Source organism: Vulpes vulpes, chromosome 2 (assembly GCF_048418805.1).
Source record: "Vulpes vulpes isolate BD-2025 chromosome 2, VulVul3, whole genome shotgun sequence".
NCBI lineage: Eukaryota > Metazoa > Chordata > Mammalia > Carnivora > Canidae > Vulpes > Vulpes vulpes.
The window spans coordinates 47,780,350-47,799,631 of record NC_132781.1 but is presented as its reverse complement, the minus strand read 5'-3'; the positions used below and the strand labels follow the sequence as shown (position 1 = coordinate 47,799,631).

The 19,282-nt window shown below is 56.4% G+C and overlaps 1 protein-coding gene across 7 annotated transcripts in view; it reads left to right on the top strand.

Moving 5' to 3' along the window:
- CACNA1B (calcium voltage-gated channel subunit alpha1 B) overlaps positions 1 to 19,282 on the top strand; it is a 197,129-nt gene that overhangs the window by 59,770 nt on the left and 118,077 nt on the right. For 5 of the 7 annotated variants that reach the window (XM_072747977.1, XM_072747975.1, XM_072747974.1 and 2 more), the window contains exons 8-13: positions 1,479 to 1,594; positions 2,194 to 2,250; positions 3,278 to 3,370; positions 10,512 to 10,721; positions 14,700 to 14,812; positions 18,695 to 18,807. In XM_072747977.1, coding sequence (XP_072604078.1) covers positions 1,479 to 1,594; positions 2,194 to 2,250; positions 3,278 to 3,370; positions 10,512 to 10,721; positions 14,700 to 14,812; positions 18,695 to 18,807 — 702 coding nt within the window. The remainder of the gene's footprint in view (positions 1 to 1,478; positions 1,595 to 2,193; positions 2,251 to 3,277; positions 3,371 to 10,511; positions 10,722 to 14,699; positions 14,813 to 18,694; positions 18,808 to 19,282) is intronic. The other 2 variants (XM_072747976.1, XM_072747973.1) reach the window with 1 other exon arrangement.

Genomic DNA, 19,282 nt, shown 5'->3' with positions numbered 1-19,282 from the left:
CTGAGGATGGGGTGATGTGGGATGGTTTTCCCAATTAGTCTCAGCTGAGCCCTCCCTTGGCCATCCAGGCCCAGCAGAGGGACTCCCGGATTCTCCTTCAGGTGTGGGCAGGCTTGGGCACGGCAAGGCCCCTAGTCAGTGCCTTGCCTGTGGGCCCCATGCTGGCTGCACTCCAGGCTGCAGTAATTAGACTCGGCCTCTAGAACCAGACTCGGGGAAAGCTTACCGTGCAGGCTCGGTTCAGCCATGGCTCTGTGGACTCTGGGCAGGAGCTGCTGGGAGGACTGGGAGGGCACAAGCCCTGTGCTCCTTCATGCCACAGGCTGTCATCCCCAAAGCATCTGGGAGGAGCAGGGTCAGTAATTTCTCTTGTGGCTTTTCCTAACAGTGAGGACTGAGGCCCAGGGAGGACAGGCTGTTGGCTGCCATGTAAGAAGTGGCTGCTCTGTGCAAGGCAGAGATGGCTGCAGCGTTTTTTTTGCTGGGGGCTCGTAGACAGACTCAAGCGGTGTCACTGTGCTACCCCTGCACCCCTGGCCCGCCTGCCCTCATCAGGCTAAGGCAGAGAGCCTGGACAGAAGGGAGGCGCCCTGTGTCACTGCAGATTCGGGGCTTGGGAGGGATGAGAGGTCCAGGCAGGAGCTGGCTCCTCTCGTTGCCAGGGTTGCCATAGCTCGGGCCCTGGTAGACACTGGTCATGGGCTTGGGTCAGTGCTGGCCAGAGCCAAGCTCTCTCTTTCTTACTGCGGCTGTGTGGCCTGCTGGGCTCTAAGCCCAAAAGCTGCCTCTTCTGGAGGAGAAATAGTTATTCAGCTGAGAACAGACATCACTGCTTTGGTGTGGGTGTGCCCATCTGTCCTTTGGGGACCTGGTCTTGTCCCAAGCCTGGGCTGAGAGGCTTGCCATGCTGGACACAGGGTGCATGTGTGCATGGGTACTGGGGTGTTCTCATGTGCCTGTAGGAGCCTATAGGCTGGGCTGGGAGGCTGGGCTGGGGTGCTGAGGATGAAGGTGGGCAGAGATCTCTCTCCTGGTCACTGTGAGCCTTGCAGCTTTGGCTGAGGTGGCTGCAGGGGCTCTGGAATGTTTTCCTTCCGTGCCTGGCTCACCCCCATCCAGTCCCTTCTGGCTCCATTCCTGTCAGCCTTTCCCCTCCCAGCAAGGGCTCCGGGTCTGAACCAGCAGAAGAAGCAAAGTGCCAGTCCTCTGGGCAGTTCTCGCACAGAAGTTCTCTGTGGGATGGCCAACGGCAGGACCCAGCCTCGGAGGGTGTGCCCTTGGCCTGTCCTTGTCTCTGGCACCCGCTCTGGGGGCTGAAGTGCTGTCCCTGTGCGGGAGGATCTGAGGAAGGAGGGGTCAGGTTGGCAGAGGCTGTGGTGATGTGGCCTCCTGGCCCCGTCTGCCTCTGTGTCGTGGGGCTGGTAGCTGTGCTCACACTAACCTGATTTGCTTACTTTTCCGGCCCCTGCACAATGCAGAGAGTTTGCCAAGGAGCGTGAGAGGGTGGAGAACCGCCGGGCGTTCCTGAAGCTCCGCCGCCAGCAGCAGATCGAGCGGGAGCTCAACGGGTACCTGGAGTGGATCTTCAAAGCCGGTGAGCACCAAGGGCTGCTGCTATTTTTGTGGCCCCCCCACTGTCAGGGCCCTGGGGAGGGTGACGCCAGAGTAGGGGAGGGGTGCTGAGACGTCTGAGGTGTGTTCTTATGTGGCTCTGGGGACGCTGGCCTTTGTAATGGAGGCTTTTGGCCTGGCCCAGCCGAAGGCTAGTTTCTGCCTGTCAGACTCCAGTGCCCTGCCCTTGACGTGAGCCTGCCCTGTGCTCCATGCCCTGGGGTTCTGACTAACCCCCTCCCCGCCCCGCCCCGCCCCAGACCAGCATTCCTTCCTCCATATGGGGCACCTGCTGTGCTTTGTCACCTAGTGGGATGGCTGCTCTTGGGGCGGGGAGGGTGATGGGAACATGGAAATAGGCCAGGCCCCCCTCAGGGCACTGTCTGCGGGACATGTAGAGGGCGTCTGTCCTAGTAGGAGATGCTCTGCCATGAGCCCCACAGGCTGCTGGAGCTATTAGGGCTGAGAAGGTGAGATCCTGCAGCAGAGGGGCACCTTCATCTTTGTGTGTTTCTGGGTAGCGAGCCCCGGTTGGGGGTAGGGACGGGAAGGCTTCAACCTGAGGCTATGTGTCACTCGCAGAGGAAGTCATGCTGGCTGAGGAGGACAAGAATGCGGAGGAGAAGTCCCCCCTGGATGGTAGGTGACCACTGTCACTGCTGTTAGCAAGATGTGTGTGCATGCTCGCATGGGCGATGCATGATGCTCTTGATGCCATCTGTCACATCATGCACGGTCCTGGGTGGAACCCTATCTGGAGGTCAGTGCGTGCTCCTGGGGGCTTGTGTGCAATGGACCAGAGTGCATGCAGCTGCTGGGGGGCTCAGACACCTGCAAAGTGTCAGCCTGGGACCCAGAGGAGCCCGTGCCCACAGTATGGTCCCGAGAGCTGTGTTGTCCAGTGTACTTGTAAGTGCGCTGCAGTCACATACAAGTGAAAGTCCTGTTCCTCGGGCTCACCCACCACATTTCAAGTGTCCCATAGCCAGATGGGGCTCGAGGCTACTATGTTGGTCACTATAGATGTAAATCATTTCCATCATTGTAGAAAGTTCTGTTGGGCGCTGCAGCTTCTAGAAGCTTTCCATCAGGTTTAAGCCAAGCTGCATCTGTCTGCAGGGCTCAGGATGATAGGGCTCCCATGCAGCCCTGAAAGGACTCCTGGCAGTCTGGGGCCACTGAGACCAGGGCGGCCAGTGTGGCCATAGTCACCAGTCAGGCTACTAGCACAGCCTCAGTGGCGGGAAGGCTGTCCTCTTTTTACATCGATGCAGAGGCCAGAGAGGTTGGCCATGTCTGCCATTGCCTCTGTAGAACCTGCAGCTGGAGCTTTAACTGGTCTGCGCTGGCCCCTCCGCAGGCCTGACTGGTCCCTGCTCCCACCTGGCCTTGCTGTATGGGCTGCTGGATGACTGGCTGCAGCTCTGGCCTTGGCCTGATCTCCCTGGGAGCTGGGGCTTCCCTCTGGCAGCAGTGTGGAGAAAAGGAAGGTGGGATTCCGCTGCAAATCCCTGTCCCTTTTGCTCTAAAGACCCAGAGGGGCTCCTAGGGGCCAGGATGGGGGACCCCGGAAGACGGACTCACCCTCAGCTCAAGGACAGCCCAGCCCTGAGGGGGTCACTTTGTACTGGCTCATGCCGTCCCCTCTCCCCACCGTTGTTTAAAGCAGTGTTGAAGAGAGCAGCCACGAAGAAGAGCCGGAATGACCTGATCCATGCCGAGGAGGGAGAGGACCGGTTTCCTGACCTCTGTGCTGTTGGTGAGTCCCTGAGTCCTTCTAGCTGGGTGGTGTCTGTCCGGATGGGGTATAGAGGATGCACCTGGCTTCCTGCCTGTCCCCTGGGCTCCCCAGCCCTCAGGGTCCCTCGTTGCCTTCCTCCTGCATCCAGGCTCCTGGCAGCAGGGAGAGCACCCTCTGCCCTGCTGTGTGTGTCCCACTCTCCTTCCTGCAGCCAGTGAGGGGGAGTATGTACAGCTCCTAGAAGTTCCCCTGCCCACTGCTGCTGCCCCTGGCTATGCCACCCCTGTGTGGACAATGGTCCACATGTCCATACATATAAATCATGGTCCCCCCTACCATGGGGACTGAAAGGTTCTCCCAGCCCCTGCCTGCCATCCGTGCTCCTGGGCCTCTGGCTCCGTCTGCATCTCTAACAGTGGAAGAACAACAGTGGTTAGTTTCATCACTCGGAGCTGCTTTGGTTTCCATCCCGTGGCTGGTATGCCAGGCGTTTCCCACCAAGCACCCTGTTACTACATGTTCTGGGGGTCTCTGCCTCAGCAGTTGGAGAAGGGTGTGGGTGGCAGGGAGCAGCTCACTGAGGCACCGGGTCATTCACTGTGCAGCTGGTGTTGGTCTCCAGCAGTGAGTGCACCACGGTCAAGGTCTGCTCTCCTGGCATGGTCACACTTACGAGCACAGTTACTTGTGTGTCTATCAATCTATCCATGTCCTGTGTCTCTTTCCATCTACCAATCTATGTATCACTTATCATCAATCATCTATCAATCTGTGTATCTATTGATTCATCACCTGCCAGTCATCATCTATCTATCTCCTCTTTTTTTTCTCATTCAGGCCCACTGAGCACCTGTCAGTAGCTTGGGACCTACCCATTTCTCACATAAATGCACACATGCACGTGCACATACACGCATGTAGAGTTCTGAGACCTTTGCATGTTACAGAAGTGTTTTCACATGGATTCTCAGTACGAGCTGGAGACCACACCCCCAGAAGCCTGACTGTCATTCGACCTCAGCAGCGGCTGCATGGTGCTCTGTGGGGTCACTATAGATCGTTGGGCTGCTCTCTGTCCATGGCCATTAATTTATTTTTAGATTGTTTTATCTTCATCGTGAAAACTGAACCCTGTAAGCACCTGCGCTTCCTTCCGAGGGCTTCTGTCCCTGCAGTGGCTCCTCACTCCTAGCATGCCCCCTCCAGTCCGTGCCAGAGCCACGTGTGATGTCTGCTGGCTTGACGCCACTTTGATGATAATAAAACGATGTTTCTTTAGGACTGCCGTTCTCATTTCACTCACTACCAGTGATTTGTGAGTCTCTTTTTAAACGTCAATTTTCCCATTTGAATCTGGGTTTTGGTGATTCTTCATATATCCTGTTCATTTTTCTTTTGGGTGGTTTGTGTTTGCTAATTAATAAGAGGCTAATGTGTGTGGTGGATCGGACTTTTGTTACAATTTTTACAGATTTATCACGTAGTTATATTTAAATACCGAGTTTACCTAGTTTTTATTCTGATTTTGTAGCAATAATTGGAATGATTTTTTAAAGTCTTTTTCTATGGCTTAGAATAATTTAATAACATCTAGCCAATGTGTTCTTCAGAGGTGAGATAAAACTGTGAACCCAAAATTAAAAGAAACTTGAACCAGTGTTATAAATCATGCTTTGTGAGGAAATCTTCCATTTTTTCAGCGTTTCACACTCATTTCTGTAGAGTCACCTGCACTTTTCTCATCATTCTCTTCATCTGTCCTGTGTTCAGCTGTCACCGTGTGTTCATTCATTCTCTCAGCAGATTTATTATGAGCCCATGGTGTGTGGGTCACTATTCCCGATGCTGGGGCAACAGCATTGATCAGGATGACAGTGCCCCTTCCTCTCGTGGTTTTTCCTCCAGGGTGGCATCAGATCACAAGCAAAATAACAGGAAATGTATGCAGCGCATCACCCCCGGAAAAGGGCAGAGTTGAGAAGGGCTGGGAGGGCTAAGGGGCTTGGGCGTTTAATGAGAAAGGCCTCGGAAGGACCCTCGGGGACAGTTAGAGTCCTTGCCTCTGGGTCAAGCTGAAGGAAGCGAGGAAGTCAGAACATTCCGGCAACAAGCAGGAGGGAGCAGCACAGGTGGAGACCGTCAGAGAGGCCTGTGTGGCTGGAGAGGCTGGGGGCTCAGTGCCACGGGTGGGGAGGTCATGGGAGGTGAGGACCACTGGAGGGTGTGTGGAGGGGAGACGCTGCAGGGCCCCAAGGGAAGGAGGCGCGGGAGCCTCGGGGTCTGGGTGCTTTCTGAAGGCGAGCACACGGGGTGTGCCGCCCAACGTGTAGTTGGGGGAGACTCACTCCCCCAGGGGTCAGGGCTGGACAGAGGGCTTGGGAGTGTGGGGGGCGCACCTGGGGGGCTGGACAGAGAGGCTGTGGAGGGGGCCTGGGGGCACACCCGGGGGGCTAGACAGAGAGGCTGTGGGGGGGCGGGGGGCACACTGCGGGGCTGGACAGAGAGCCCATGGGGGGCCGGGGGGCTAGATGGAGAGGCTGTTGTGGGGCAGGGAAACACCCAGTGGTGAGGGTTTGGGCCTTTGGGGCCTGGACCTGCCACATTGCTCTTGTTCTTCTCTGCTTGGCAGGCTGTGGTCTGGTTTACAAATTTGGATCACACATACCTGATAGGCCTTGACTATCACATAAAATCTCCCGATTTTACACTTCCTGTCTTAAATGTCATGACATCCACTTGGATCTTCATCAAGTTCTACATTATTTTGATTGACTTTATTATTACTTTCCCAATTTCTTCCAAACGTGCAACCTGTTCTTTGTCTCTTCTTTACCTGCGAGGACACAGAGGCAGTGCCGCCCCTCTGCCTGATGCCTGCGTGGTGGCCTCTCTTGGCCTAGACCGCAGGCTCTGCACTTTGCATCCAGTTCAGTTATCGGCCCTGCTCACTGCGCTCCCCCCCCCTCCCCCCGCGCCCGTGGTTGGAGCTTCTTCACTATGGGGTCTTGTGTCCTTAGTGACAGGATTCACCATCCAGTCCGTGAGGGACTTGCTCTATTTGCCATCAGCCTGCCCCTGTGTGCCCCAAAAGTCAAGATATGACCTGCTCTGCCTCCCCCTTCCTGCCCCACTCCCTCTCCCTCCCTGTCTGAGGACTGTGGCCCTGGGCTGTCCTCAGTCTCTATGGCTGCTACTCCAGAACCCTTGGTCCTTATGGTTGCCGCCCTCGCAGAGGCGGCTGCTCTCGCGCATGGGGTTGGTTTCAGAGGCCCTGTCCTGCAGCTTCCACAGCCTCTGCTCTCCCGGGTGCTCCTCTGTGCGGCCTCCTCCTGCTCTGTGCTGTTGGCCTCACCCCTGCTGGCAGGGTCAGGAGCCTTCCTTTACCCCTCACAGAGTGCCTTCCCATTGGTGTAATGAGCTCATCTCCTTTTTGGTTTTGCACCTGGAATCCCAGTATTTTTGGTCCCATCTCCACTTGGCTCCTGTCTCACCCTGTGTCCCTCACGGTTTCTGCCCTCATTGAACACAGCTTATGCTTGTCCTTCAGGACTCTTCAGGGTTTTAAGACAGAAGCTCATTTCCTTTCATCTGCTGAAGGGAATTTACTTTTTTCTCCAGAAAGTCTCTCCTTTCAGTTTTCTGTTGATAGGTTTGGTGCTATACTTCCGTCCCTGGGATTTTGCTTACTTTTCCTCTGGGGTCCCCAGCCGGGCCTCAGACCTCAGCAGTGGCTGGTTGGGGGCTGGTTGGGGACAGGTTGGGCATGGGCTGGAGAGAGAGGAAAGACACCTTCTCCATCTGTCCATATGTCCAAGCACGGTCGTGTCTCGGGCACTGGCTTGTCACCCCTCCATCCACCCTGTCGCCAGCATTGTTGCTTAGGCCCCATGTGCCAGCCCCCATGCCATCGTCCATTGACTCCTACCCAACCCGCGAGGTCCAGGTTACCTGCCATCTGTGTTTGAGTGAGGACTCTCTAGGCTGTGTGACAGGTAGAAAGCTGTGTGCCCAGGGCAGGGGGGACAGGGCTTGTGTCTCTGTGGCTTGTTGTTGAACATCACTTTCATCATCCCATGCTGGTGAGTGTAACGGCTGAGCAGGAAGGAGACGCACATTTCTCCTCCGTCTCTTCACGGGCCTCTAGTGGGGTCACTGAGGGCAGGGATGGATCTTAGTCCTTCTGTCTTCTCACTGCCGCTTAGGGCCTGACACAAGACTGTATATGTTTGTGGAAGGGATGGGTACAGGGCCAGCATAGATTTTACGTTAACTAATGAACTCCCTTTTGACATGAGGGAAAGATCCAGATGTTGCGTTCAGTCGAACATCATTCTCACTCATGTTTAACTGCTGTCATTCACAGGTTGATTTGATTCTTGATTTCTTCTAGCTTGATGATACGTTCTTTTCCTTGAAATAAGCCTTTTGATTATAAAGAATATACACTGATTAAGGTAAATATGGAAAACGCGCAATGTGAGGAAAAGCAGTCCTAGTCTCTCACGGTTTTCCCTCCCAGAGCTACAGTTCTGACATGACGTGTGTCCGTGTACACGGTGGACCCCTGCTTTCACCAAAGAGCTGGGCCGGACTCACTGTCCAGAGCTGAGCTGAGCACACACTGGCTGCCTGCTGGGAAAGGCTGTCCTCCGGGGCCTGCACCTGTCTCCAGAGACGCAGTGCCTGTGTGGTGTGTGCCTGTATCTCCCTGTTCCCTGACCAAGTGGAGGCCAGGAGGCTGCAGGTCTCTATCCTTAGTTGTGCCATGGCATGTGTGTAGAAACACCTCTCCCTCGGGACAGAGCAGGGAGCACCTTGTGCAGTGCCGGGGCTCTCGCTCCCCATCCCATCCCTTGAAGTGCGCTGTGAGGGGATGGGCGGGCCTTCAAAAGCTAAGCAGGGGTGCGTGGTTTTACACAACTGTGGCTGCAGACATCACTGGGTTTGCCTTGACAGGTGAAGCTGTGTGGTGGTTTACATGTGGGCTTGGGTGGGCTGGGGGGTCAGAAGCTGTGGTAGGGCAGCATTCCTGTGAGGCCTTTTGCATGGCAAGGGCTCACTGGTTCTTACTGGGCAGGTCCAGTGAGCCAGGTGGGGATGGCCATGGAGCCTCCCCTGGAGAACTTGCTGCTTGTCTCGCTGGCTATATGTGTACGCACAAAGTGGTTCATGTGAGTCACATGTCCCCTTTACTTTCCTTCCCAGAGTGATCCTGTGTGTGCTCACAAGTGTGTCCCTGTATGATTCCATGAGTGGTTGTGTGTTTGACAGTGAGGTGGTCAGGGTGTGGGTATGTGCTCTGCAGTGTATGTGTGTGACTTCATTTCTAAATATCTCAGGAAGTGTTGGGACATCTGAGCCTGTGGGTTCTCCAGGTGGACCTGTGCATGGCTCTGCACATGTGGTCTCTCCTTGTCGGGGCTGCTTGCCTGCCTTCCTTGGGGCCCTACTGCCATTTTTGAGGAGGGAGTAGGTGTGTCTGGCTGTGGCCTTGGCACTTTGCAGCCCTTAGTAAGGCTGGCCAAGAGGTTTTGTTGAATGAGGTCACTCTGACTAATTGGCAGTGGCTGGTGGCTGGACATAGACTGTGAGGCTGTGTCCTGGTTTCTCAGGAGGCTGTGATGGGGCCATGTCTTCCATGGGTATAGATGAGGTCTGGCATCTAGGGCACTGTGAGGGTCCTCAGAGGGCTGGCTGATGGATCCTGTCCTCTGGGCCTACTTTCTGTGTTTGGGGCTGCTGTACATAGCATCTCCCCACCCATGCAGCTGGTCAGCATACAGATAAGTCTCTCCAAAGACCTCAGGGCCTGTTCTCATTTCAGTGAATTCAAGGATACTAGTCCCAAAATGCTATTAGTGTGCTACCAGAAGTCTGGGTGCGCACACACATGTATGTGCATGTCCATAGGACATCGCAGGACACACACACACACATACTCCACACCCTCATCTGGGGACCTGAAGCCCATGCTGAGAGACAGCCATGCATACTCACCACCCACCCTTGGCTCATTTGTCAAGGAGTACGTGGGGCTGAAGTGAGTGCCTTGTCCTCTCCTATCCTCACAGAATGTGTGGTCTGGTCTGGAAGCAGGGCACAGAACAGGTCAACAAGCCAATATGGGGGCAGATGGTGTGAGTAGTGATTATTGCTGGGGGGCCGATGACCATATTTCAGAAGGAGCACCCACAGAAGGGTGTTTTATGGAGGTGCCATCAAAGTCCAAGTGTGAAGCTGAGGAGCAGCCAGCTGTGGAAAGAAACTGGCAGTGGGAAGCATCTCACATTTATTGTCACGGCAGAGCAGAGGGATTATGCACATGGAGGCATGGGGAGGCTGTGGTAGCTTCATAGGCAAATGTTCCAGAGACCATGTGAGGCTGTGTCTCTGCCTCCCCTCTGCCTCTGCACCAGGACAGCCGCCGTGGACCAGAGGCAAACCAGGGAGCTTGGCTGCGTTCTAATAAAAGTACTTAAGAATAGGTGGCCAGGGCTCCTGAATGACTCAGTCAGTGAAGTGTCTGCCTTCTGCTTAGGCCATGATCCTAGGGTCCTGGGATTGAGCCTCATGTCAGACTCCCTGCTCAGTGGGGAGCCTGCCTCTCCCTCTCTCTCTGCTGCTTCCCTGCTTGTACTGTTTTGCTTGTATTTTCTCTCTTTCAAATAAATAAAATATTTTTTAAAATTAAACAATATATTTTAATGTTTTATATTTATATACTTAAATTATAGAAATTTAAATAATATTTAAATAATTAAAAAATTAAAAAATAGGTAGGCAGTGGTTGCTGATCCGAGTTGAAGAGAGAGGGAGGCCCACAGAGGGGTTGGGATGGCTGGGGCTGCTGGAAGGTGGCCTGGGGTGCTGAGGCCATTAGGAGCCTAGTGACTATGGGGACAAGGCTCTTGGTCCCCTCATCTGTGACATGGGATTGCGGTCAAGACCCTTCACTGGATGTGTAGGGGTCATCAGCTAAATGCCAGTAGCACACAGGGTCTGACACACATGGTGCCTGCAACCAGGACTTGGGCCTTGGGCTAGGCCCGGGCTAGGACAGGTGCCCATGGGAGAGTTCTGAGATGGGCGGGGAAGCGTGTCCATGAGGCACACGTCTGTGGAGGGAGAGTGTGTCCTCAGTGACCCCTTCTTCCCCCAGGATCCCCCTTTGCCCGTGCCAGCCTCAAGAGCGGGAAGACGGAGAGCTCGTCGTACTTCCGTAGGAAGGAGAAGATGTTCCGGTTCTTCATTCGGCGCATGGTGAAGGCGCAGAGCTTCTACTGGGTGGTGCTGTGTGTGGTGGCCCTGAATACTCTGTGCGTGGCCATGGTGCACTACAACCAGCCACAGCGGCTCACCACGGCGCTGTGTACGTAGCTGCAGCCTGGGCCTCCCCCTCACCTCTTCCCGAACCACCTCTGGTCTACAGCCTGGAAATCCTGGTTCACAGCCTTTTGCCTTGGAATGCCCTGGGTAGGACCCCTGCACTGACCAAAGGGCCCCAAGGGCCTCTGCTGGGGCCTGAGCTCCCCGTCCCAGGTGGCAGGAGGCCTAGCTGGTTGGAACGGGCTATAAACCATCTGTCAGTGTGGTGGGAAATGATGAGGGGTCCAGGGCACCCTGGGAGGAGGTTGATGGGGTGAGCAGGCATAAGCCAGGCCAGATGGACCTGTGTCCTCCCTTGTAAGGGCCTCAGACCTGTGGACCAGGGCACTTAGCCCCTCATTCCAATCTGCCACAAGGCTAGAGCTCCCTCCCAGGACCCCTGAGGAGAAAAGAGTCCTGCCTCCTTGGCTCTTCCTGGGCTCTTCCTGGGCTCCTTTGGTTGTCTGCACTTTTCATTTTGCTTGTTGAACCTGTGTCTGAGACCAGGGCTAACTTACCCGTGTTGATGAGCCCAAGGATCGGCCACTGGAGTCTGAGTCATGACTTCTCTTGTTACATTTCCAAGGAGGAGAGGAAGGTGACCAGGGTGGTTGAGGCCGCTTGCACCTCTGCAGGAACCAAGGATGCCCTTCCAGGACCAGCCCTTCACGTCCTAGGGCTCTGCAGGTCATGGGGAGCCTGGTCCTGGTCTGTCATCCCACCTCACGAGATCTCAAGATGAAGGCTTGTTGGTGGTTTCTGTTCTCTGGTCAGGGGTTCCATCTCCCATTCCCTGGAGGTCAGCTGCATTCACCCTGCTTGGTATCTGGGGCTGATCTGGAGCTGGTGGGCATAGGACCTTTTTTGGGCTCCCATCAGGGCCTTGCTTTCACCATGGGGGTCCTATATGCCTGAAGCTACCCTGAGGTGGCAAGAGAGTCTTTTCTCCAGAGAAGAACCGTCCTGGACCTGAGTTCCCTGGTGGGCCAGCCACACTCCCCTCTTTCAGACCACAGAGCCTGGTCAGCTCTAAGCAGGAGCTTAGGCAGCTCTGGAAGTGTTCTTAGGAGCTCTAGACTCTGATGGCTCCACAGGCCACTTACACATGTGGGTGGCGGTGACTGTTGGGGATGCAACGCTGGGCTATAGTTTCTCACATTTGTATAGAGATCTCTCATGTAATGGGGAAGGGTGGAGAGGAAGGCGGAGGGGCCCAGGGAGCTATTCCTGGGGCGTCCAGGCCTTTCCTTCCCATGGTGCCCAGTCAGTGTTGTGGTTATTCCTTGTTTCCTGGGGATTTGCCACCCGAGGGGCAGGTGGGAAGCTGCACAGCCTGGCCACCCGTCTGTGGTGTGGGAGCATAGGACTGAGAGTACCCAGCTGTTGGGCCTGGCCCCAGATCTTCCCTCTTGCTGCTCTGTCTTTTCTGTGGTTTTCTGAGTTCATGGCATTACCAGGGAGCTCCCAGGCTGGCAGGAGAGGTGGCTGCATGCTGGGTGTACATACCTCTGCTCAGCGTCCTGGGCTCCATCCTCGGCTGGACTGGAGCTGAGGAGGGCTGATCTAGCCAGGAAGGGCAAGTCTTGCAAGGGGTAGAGGCAGTGGCAGAGGTAGGAAGGGGGTGCCCACCAGGACTAGCAGCATTGGAGCTCCCCACAGGGCACTGCCCTGAGGCTGGCCATGGTGCAGACAGTGAGTTCTGTGCACTGTGGTTATCTGTCCAGCCAGGATCCACCCCTGCTGTACCTCTAGAACCCCCAAAGCTTAGCTGGTGTGGGGGGGGTGCTGTGCTCAAACAGGCAGCCGGCCGTTGGGCTTTGTTGTCGCATGAGCCCTCTTGGTCCTGCAGGTCACCTTGACCACCCTCTCCTCTGCCCCTTGGGTCCCCTGGCACATGGAACAGTGTTCACATCTGCCTTGGCTCCCCCTTGGCATGCGCCTGGAGAGAGGGGTCATCTCTGTTTCCTCTTTAGGTTCAAGGCAGCACCAGTGCCTGGGAGTTGAACGAATGATTCAGGAGTGAATGAACGGATAGTGAGCATATGAAGCCAAGGGTGTTTCTTCCTCAGGAGAGTGAGAGGGCTGGCAGGACTGCTCCCGTTTCCTGAAGAAGTCGCACCTTCGGCAGGTCCTGGGCTTGCTCCTCGTGGTGCCCTCACTGGATCTCCTGGGAGCAGGATCAGTGACCAGGCAGCTGAAGTTCCAGGGCCTGGCATGTGGGCAGCTGGAAGTCCCGTCTTTGTGGCCTCTTTCTCCAGGGCCTGAGGTCTTCCTGTGGGGTGCCCCAGGGCACATGTGGAGAGGCTCTGGGACTCAGCAGCCATGGATCTTGGCAGGTTGCTAGGGCATTCTGAGCTGGACTTGGGGGCATGGTGCTGTCCTCCAACCACCCCTCATGCCTGCTGCTCCGCACAGCCAGGACCAGTGTTCAGTCATTCAGACCTGGCTGGAGTGGGTTCTTCTGCCCAGGTTGGTGGACATCTGTGCCTGGCACGCTGGCTTCTTGGCTCCTCCAGGGAGTCAGCTTTGCCTTCTCATGATAGATCCCATGCATGGCCGGGGAGTCACTGACTTGTTGGTTGGCCTCAGAGGCCAGGCTGATTGTGTGAGTTGCTGCCAGGAGCTGATTATCCATGTAGTCAAGGCAGAGGAGGGGTTCCCTACCTGAGACCTCAGGCTGTGCAGAGGGCTGTGTGGGCAGCAGGGCTGTGCAGCATCTGGGCTATTGCAGGTTTGCCCCTAGCAGAGGCTGCTGAGTGTCCATAGCACAGTGCTGGTGGAGAGCTGTGGAAGACAGCACACGTTGGGGTCCCTAGGGTTGGCAGGAGGTGTGTGGTCTGTTCTACCGGGAGGTGCTTGGGGTCCAGTTTCCCAAGTGATCTGAGTACTAGAAGCCACAGGGAGGCTGGACTGATAACTTTCCAGGGAGCGGACTTCTCTGAAGCTAACCGTCCATTCATGCTCATGGCCTGGACCCTCTGGGGCCAGCCCTGCCCACGCTTCTGAGCTGCCCTGGGGCTGGAGGTAGGCATGGTCCCTGTGGGCTGCTCTACAGAATAACATGCCAATGCCAGCTCCACACTCATGGGGAAGGATCAAAGGCAGTGCCCTTGTTCTGGCATCTGGCATTCCTGGTTTGGCTGGAGCCAGGGCCCGGCTGTGCCTCGTGCTGTCTGTGGCTTTGTCTGGCTCCTGGACCAGCTCGGCCTGGCTCGGGGTCCTGCTGTCTGTGTGTCTGGATTCCCCAGTATTGCCCTTAGTTCCAGTGCAGCCAGCACGGCCTGCCTTTGGCTCCTAGGCCCTCGAGGGTCCATACCGCTGGTGGCAGGACTCCAGGGTGAGGCAGGAGGGGCACCTGCAGGAAGGTGGAGGTGACTGCAGGAGCCTCTGAGTGCCTCACATAGTGAGGGGGGCATATCCTCCTGGCCCCAAGCAAGCGTTGGCCCTCCTGGGAGCCTCAGGCTGCCTGGCCAGGCAATGCTCATGTGCCAGGTGAGCAAAGGTCACAGCAAACACCATGATGTGGGGTTTTGAGGAAGGTGTCAGGGAAGCTCCCGCGGAAATATGGGGCAATTCTGATGAGGAGGCTGAGGGTCTCTGTGGTGCTCACAGCATGAGGCGGGGAGCAAGCCTGAAGGTGGAAGGACAAGTCCAAGCCCATCCTCCGGTGGGTGCTGAGTGGCACCAAGAACGCACTCCTGAGCCCAGGCCCAGGGTCTCGCCTCCTGCATGGCTATCTCTGGCGCTGTAGGCACTGGATACGTACCACGTGTCAAAGTGGAGCCACCATCTGTGTGTCCCTCCCAGTCCCAGTTGGTTCATCATTCTCGTTCTGAGCTGTGATTCCCCAGCTCAGGGGCCACAGACTAGGCTTGCAGAGCTCAACCCTGGGAAGCTCAGAGGTCTGGTGTCCTCCAGTCTGGGCTGGAGCCAGGTGGGAGGAGGCTGAGAGCTAATCCCCCTCTTCTCCGGCTTCTCCTAGACTTTGCAGAGTTTGTTTTCCTGGGTCTCTTCCTCACAGAGATGTCATTGAAGATGTATGGCCTGGGGCCCAGAAGCTACTTCCGATCTTCCTTCAACTGCTTTGACTTTGGGGTGAGTAGGATCCTCAGGTGCTGGCCTGGGGTCCCGGCAGGTCTGTATCTGGACTGAGCGTCCACACAGCCCCTCCTACCATGCTGTATCCGTGTGTGCTGTGGGGTCTGTGCAGCAGGACCCAGGCAGTTGAGCATGCTATGACCCTGTGTGGGTCAAAAAGGGAGGGGCCCTTGACAGAGAGGAGTCCAGGCCTGATTTACGGGGATGTCAGCTGCAGGACATCCTCCTCCCTGCCTCCGGCCCCGTCTATAGAATCTCAAGGTCAGCTTAAGGCACTGTGGCCCCCTTTGTACCTGGTGCAACCATCTTTTAAATATGCTGCTGTTTTGCAGAGGGCTCAGTGTTCCCAGCGGAGCTTCAGGGGGGTGAGAGCTGGCTCTGGGCAACTTGGGCACCTGCTTAGGGGTGGGCGGATGGGGGCTTGGCGGTGGTGCAGCCTTCCTCGTGGGCCTGGCTTGGGTCCCTAAACAACTTCTTTGGGCCTGGGAGTGCTCACAGGACTCGCTGGGACAAAGCCCAGGGAGTGACACAGGCCCTCCCAGGCCAGTGGAGCGTGGACACCTCCCTGTGCCGAGCCTGGAGCCCAGGGGTGAGCTCTGACGGGTGCAGGCTTTCCAGAAGTGGCATGCCAGCCCTGAGGAAGGCTCCCACCTCCGCAGAGTCCTGAGAAGCTGGTGGGCAGGGGGCAGCCTGGACACAGGTAGAAGTAAAACCTCAGCTCAGAAATTCAGCATGGCTTTGACTTTTCCCATCAGTGGAGTTGATGCAATGCTGTGTCCACAGGGGAGACAGCGGGGACCCGGAGGCCTGGCCCCAGAGCCTCAGGTGATGCCCCACGGCTCTGCAAGGTCTCAGTGGAGAGGGAGGAGCGGAGGCTTCCCAGGCTGTGCCCCAAGCCGTGGATGCCATGGTTCTTTCTGGGGGAAGGTTTCTTGTCCTTGGCCCACTTAGTTACTGGGAAAGACTGTGGGGCACGCAGGCCAGGGGGACCCCAAGGGGTTAGGGGATTTCAGAGGATCCTTGATCTTTCAAACATCTTCTGCTCCAAGCTGACTGGGTCCTGGGCCGCGGCCAGGTTTGCATGTAGCCACACAGAGTAAGCATGTGTCGTCTCATGGTTCCTATAGGTCAGGGGCCCAGGCCTGCCTCGGCCACAGGCCTGTGGTCCAGGGTCTCTTAAGGGGCACAGCTGACAGCCAGGAAGCCACAGCCTCATGACGTGATGAGCACTGGAGAATTTGCTTTTCAGTTCCTCAGGAGGCTATTGATGGGCCTCAGGGGACTGGCTTCCATGCTCACTCACGTGGTCAGTAGCAGGCCTCAGTCCTGGTCATACGGGTCTCTCCCTGGGGCTGCCTCATGTCCTTATAATCTGGCAGCTTGTGACCTGACACAGAGACTGAGAGTTCCTGAGACAGAGCCGCGGAAACCCAGTCTCACAGAGATGATCAAACTGTGCCATTTTCTTTGTTCAGAGTGAGTCACTTGGCTGAGCCCATGCCCAACAGGGGTGGGGGTGTTACCCGGGGTAATGACCCCCAGGAGGCACAGGGCACGGGGGCCATCTTAGAGGCTGCCTGCCGCAGTCCATGCTCTGGACCCCAGTGGCCCAGACCCTTCCCCATGGGAAATACATGCATGTCCTCCGGCTTTCCCAGCACGTTGCATCCCAGCATCAGCTCAGGGTCCAGGCCTCATCATCCAAGCCAGGCCCAGGTGTGGCCGAGGGTCCTCCAGGATGGCTGCTCAGCCCCTCCCCACCTGCGGACCTGTGGAACAAAGGAGACGAGCTGTCACCTGCACAGTTGTTGGAGGGGCTCAGAGGAGCTGCCATAGGCATTCCTGCCCAGAGGCGACCCACGGTAGGACCCACAGGGAGTCTCTGGAATCTGGCTGGGAAAAGTCAGAGACCCTGGGACTAGACCTTAAGGCCTGAGAAGCTTTTTGGGCCTTCAGCTGGCTTCTGGATCACCCTTTTTGTTCTAGGAAAGGTAGCGAGTATTTTCAGTTGTGCAGGTCTCTTAGCCTGCTTCCTACCAGTAGGATTCCAGGATCCAAAGGCCTGTCGTTTTGTCTTTCGCCCCGAGCAGGGGGCATTTCTGCAGAGCCAAGTCTTCTCAGAGCGTCTGGGTGTGTTGTGGGTCTTCCTGGAGGTTGTTGCACCCAACAGAAGACGTACCTGAACTCTGGGGATAGGCCCTTCCCTGCAGGGTCCCATGGTGACACAGCTGAAGCCTTGCTGTTCCTGGGGCTGCCGTGCAAGACCGTCTCCATGGGGCTAGAATGTGGGACTGGACGGTACTCTCGGGCGCCTGCAGCACCCACTGCCTCTGTGGACTGTGTCATTTCTGACCTTGGCATCCTTGGCTGTGTGACGAGGCTGAGTATTTCCAAAGCCAGCAGGTCCTGGTGGACAGCCCTTCCTTCCTCGCACATTGACCATGAGTGGCGGGGGACCCAGGCCGTACCTGCACACTCTATGTGGAGATCCAGAGCCCTCATGGTCAGAGTGGCACACTTTCTTCTGCTCACAGAACTGTGGGCGACTGTGTGGCCGAGGTTCCTGCCAGGACACAATAGGGCACCCACCCTGTGTCCTGCGGATGTGCAGGTGTGGCCTCCGCGCTCCCTTGCAGTCCAGAGCCATGAGTGGTGCGTCTAGGGCTGTGGATCCGACATGCCACTCAGTGCCTGCTCTGGCTCCCAAACCACTGCTGTGTTGTTCAGAGCTTCACTTCTGTCTCCAAAATGTGCATTGCTTTTCTCTTGACATGTAACAAATCACCCAAAGGGTTAGTGGCTTAAAACAGCCAACACTTGCTCTTTCTTGTTTTGGTGGTAGGAGCCCCCGGCTCCTACTGCCCCACCATGCTGCAGCAACTGCAGGCTCTTTGGGTGGGGAGCTCACGTCCAGGCTCCTTCTTGGGGCCACTTAGTCCCTAGCCATAGCTCCTCGTGTCCCACCACACAGCAGCTCTGACCTGCAGCAGAGCTGAGTACCCAGGAGGAAGCTGGTCCTTGTGACCTGATCTCAGAGGGGACAGCTCATCACTCTGTCCCGTTCTGTTGGCTAGAAGTGAGTCACTGGGTCCATCCCAGTGAGGGGACAAGGCTGTCCAGGGGAGCACCACATACTGGGGGTCACGGTGGGCGTCTCAGGGGCCATCTGCTCCAGGAACACGTGGGGACAAAGTCTGAGGGTTAAGGAAAACGGTAAGAACATGGACTTAGGAAACCGGAAGCTCCAGCCCCAGACAAACATGGGGTGCTGTGCGCCTGCTGCAGGAAATTGGCGGAGCTGCTCAGGGTCACCAAGGACAGGTGGCAGCATGCTCATCCCCTTTGTTGTGCTGCCCAGGGTACAATGAGTGCAGCTGTTGGGCTGTCTGGATGCCAGCAGGACATCGGATGTGCTCTAAGTGATGCTGTTGTGTTCAGTGTGGAAAAGTGTGCAGAGGAGGGCTGTGAGCTGGGGTGAGCCATCACCGGGGCACCTGCCAGAGCAGATGTGTAGGGTCCTAGACCAGTGGTCACTATACCAGAGCCTCCAGTCATGCCTGGGGCCTGGGTCCTAGTACGTCACCAGCTTCCTGACCCTGGGGGAGAATGCTGACATTGAGCTGATGTGATTTGCAGTTGGTCAGTCAGGGAACCCATCAGGCCTCCAACACTCCATGCCCTGGACACACTGGGGGGCACCTGTTGGGGGACGGATGGCCCCAGGACTGTGGGGGCGGAGCTCCCGAAGGCTGCAGGAGCTTAGTGTGAAATGTGCATCCTGTGTTGTGGATGCTCACAGAGGGACTGCAGCTGCTGCCTCCAGATGCGCACGTGTGGGCTGGTGTGTGTGTGCCTAAGGCTGACCCTGTCTCCCTGCAGGTCATTGTGGGGAGCATCTTTGAAGTGGTCTGGGCGGCCATCAAGCCAGGAACATCCTTTGGGATCAGTGTGCTGCGGGCACTGCGGTTGCTGAGGATCTTCAAAGTCACAAAGTATGTTATCCACGTGCTCCTGGGTGAAGGGAGGAGGGACACAGGCCACACGTGAGACTGGCCAAGTAGCGTGCTTGCTCCTGAGGGCTCATGGGGCTGGCCTTGAGCTCTACTATCTGCAGTCTCTTTTTGTGCTTGTAATTGGCAGTTTTTGAGGTTTTTTTAAAAATTTTTTAAAATTTTTATTTATTTATGATAGTCACAGAGAGAGAGAGAGAGAGGCAGAGACACAGGCAGAGGGAGAAGCAGGCTCCATGCACCGGGAGCCCGATGTGGGATTCGATCCCGGGTCTCCAGGATCGCGCCCTGGGCCAAAGGCAGGCACCAAACCGCTGCGCCACCCAGGGATCCCATAATTGGCAGTTTTAAAGCCCCTGCACGGCATGACTGTTTCTGTCACAGGGCTGTACCTGTTCTCAGGGTGGTTCCCCGTTGGCCCCAGTGCTGCCGCCAGGGTTCCTGGTTCTCTGGGTAG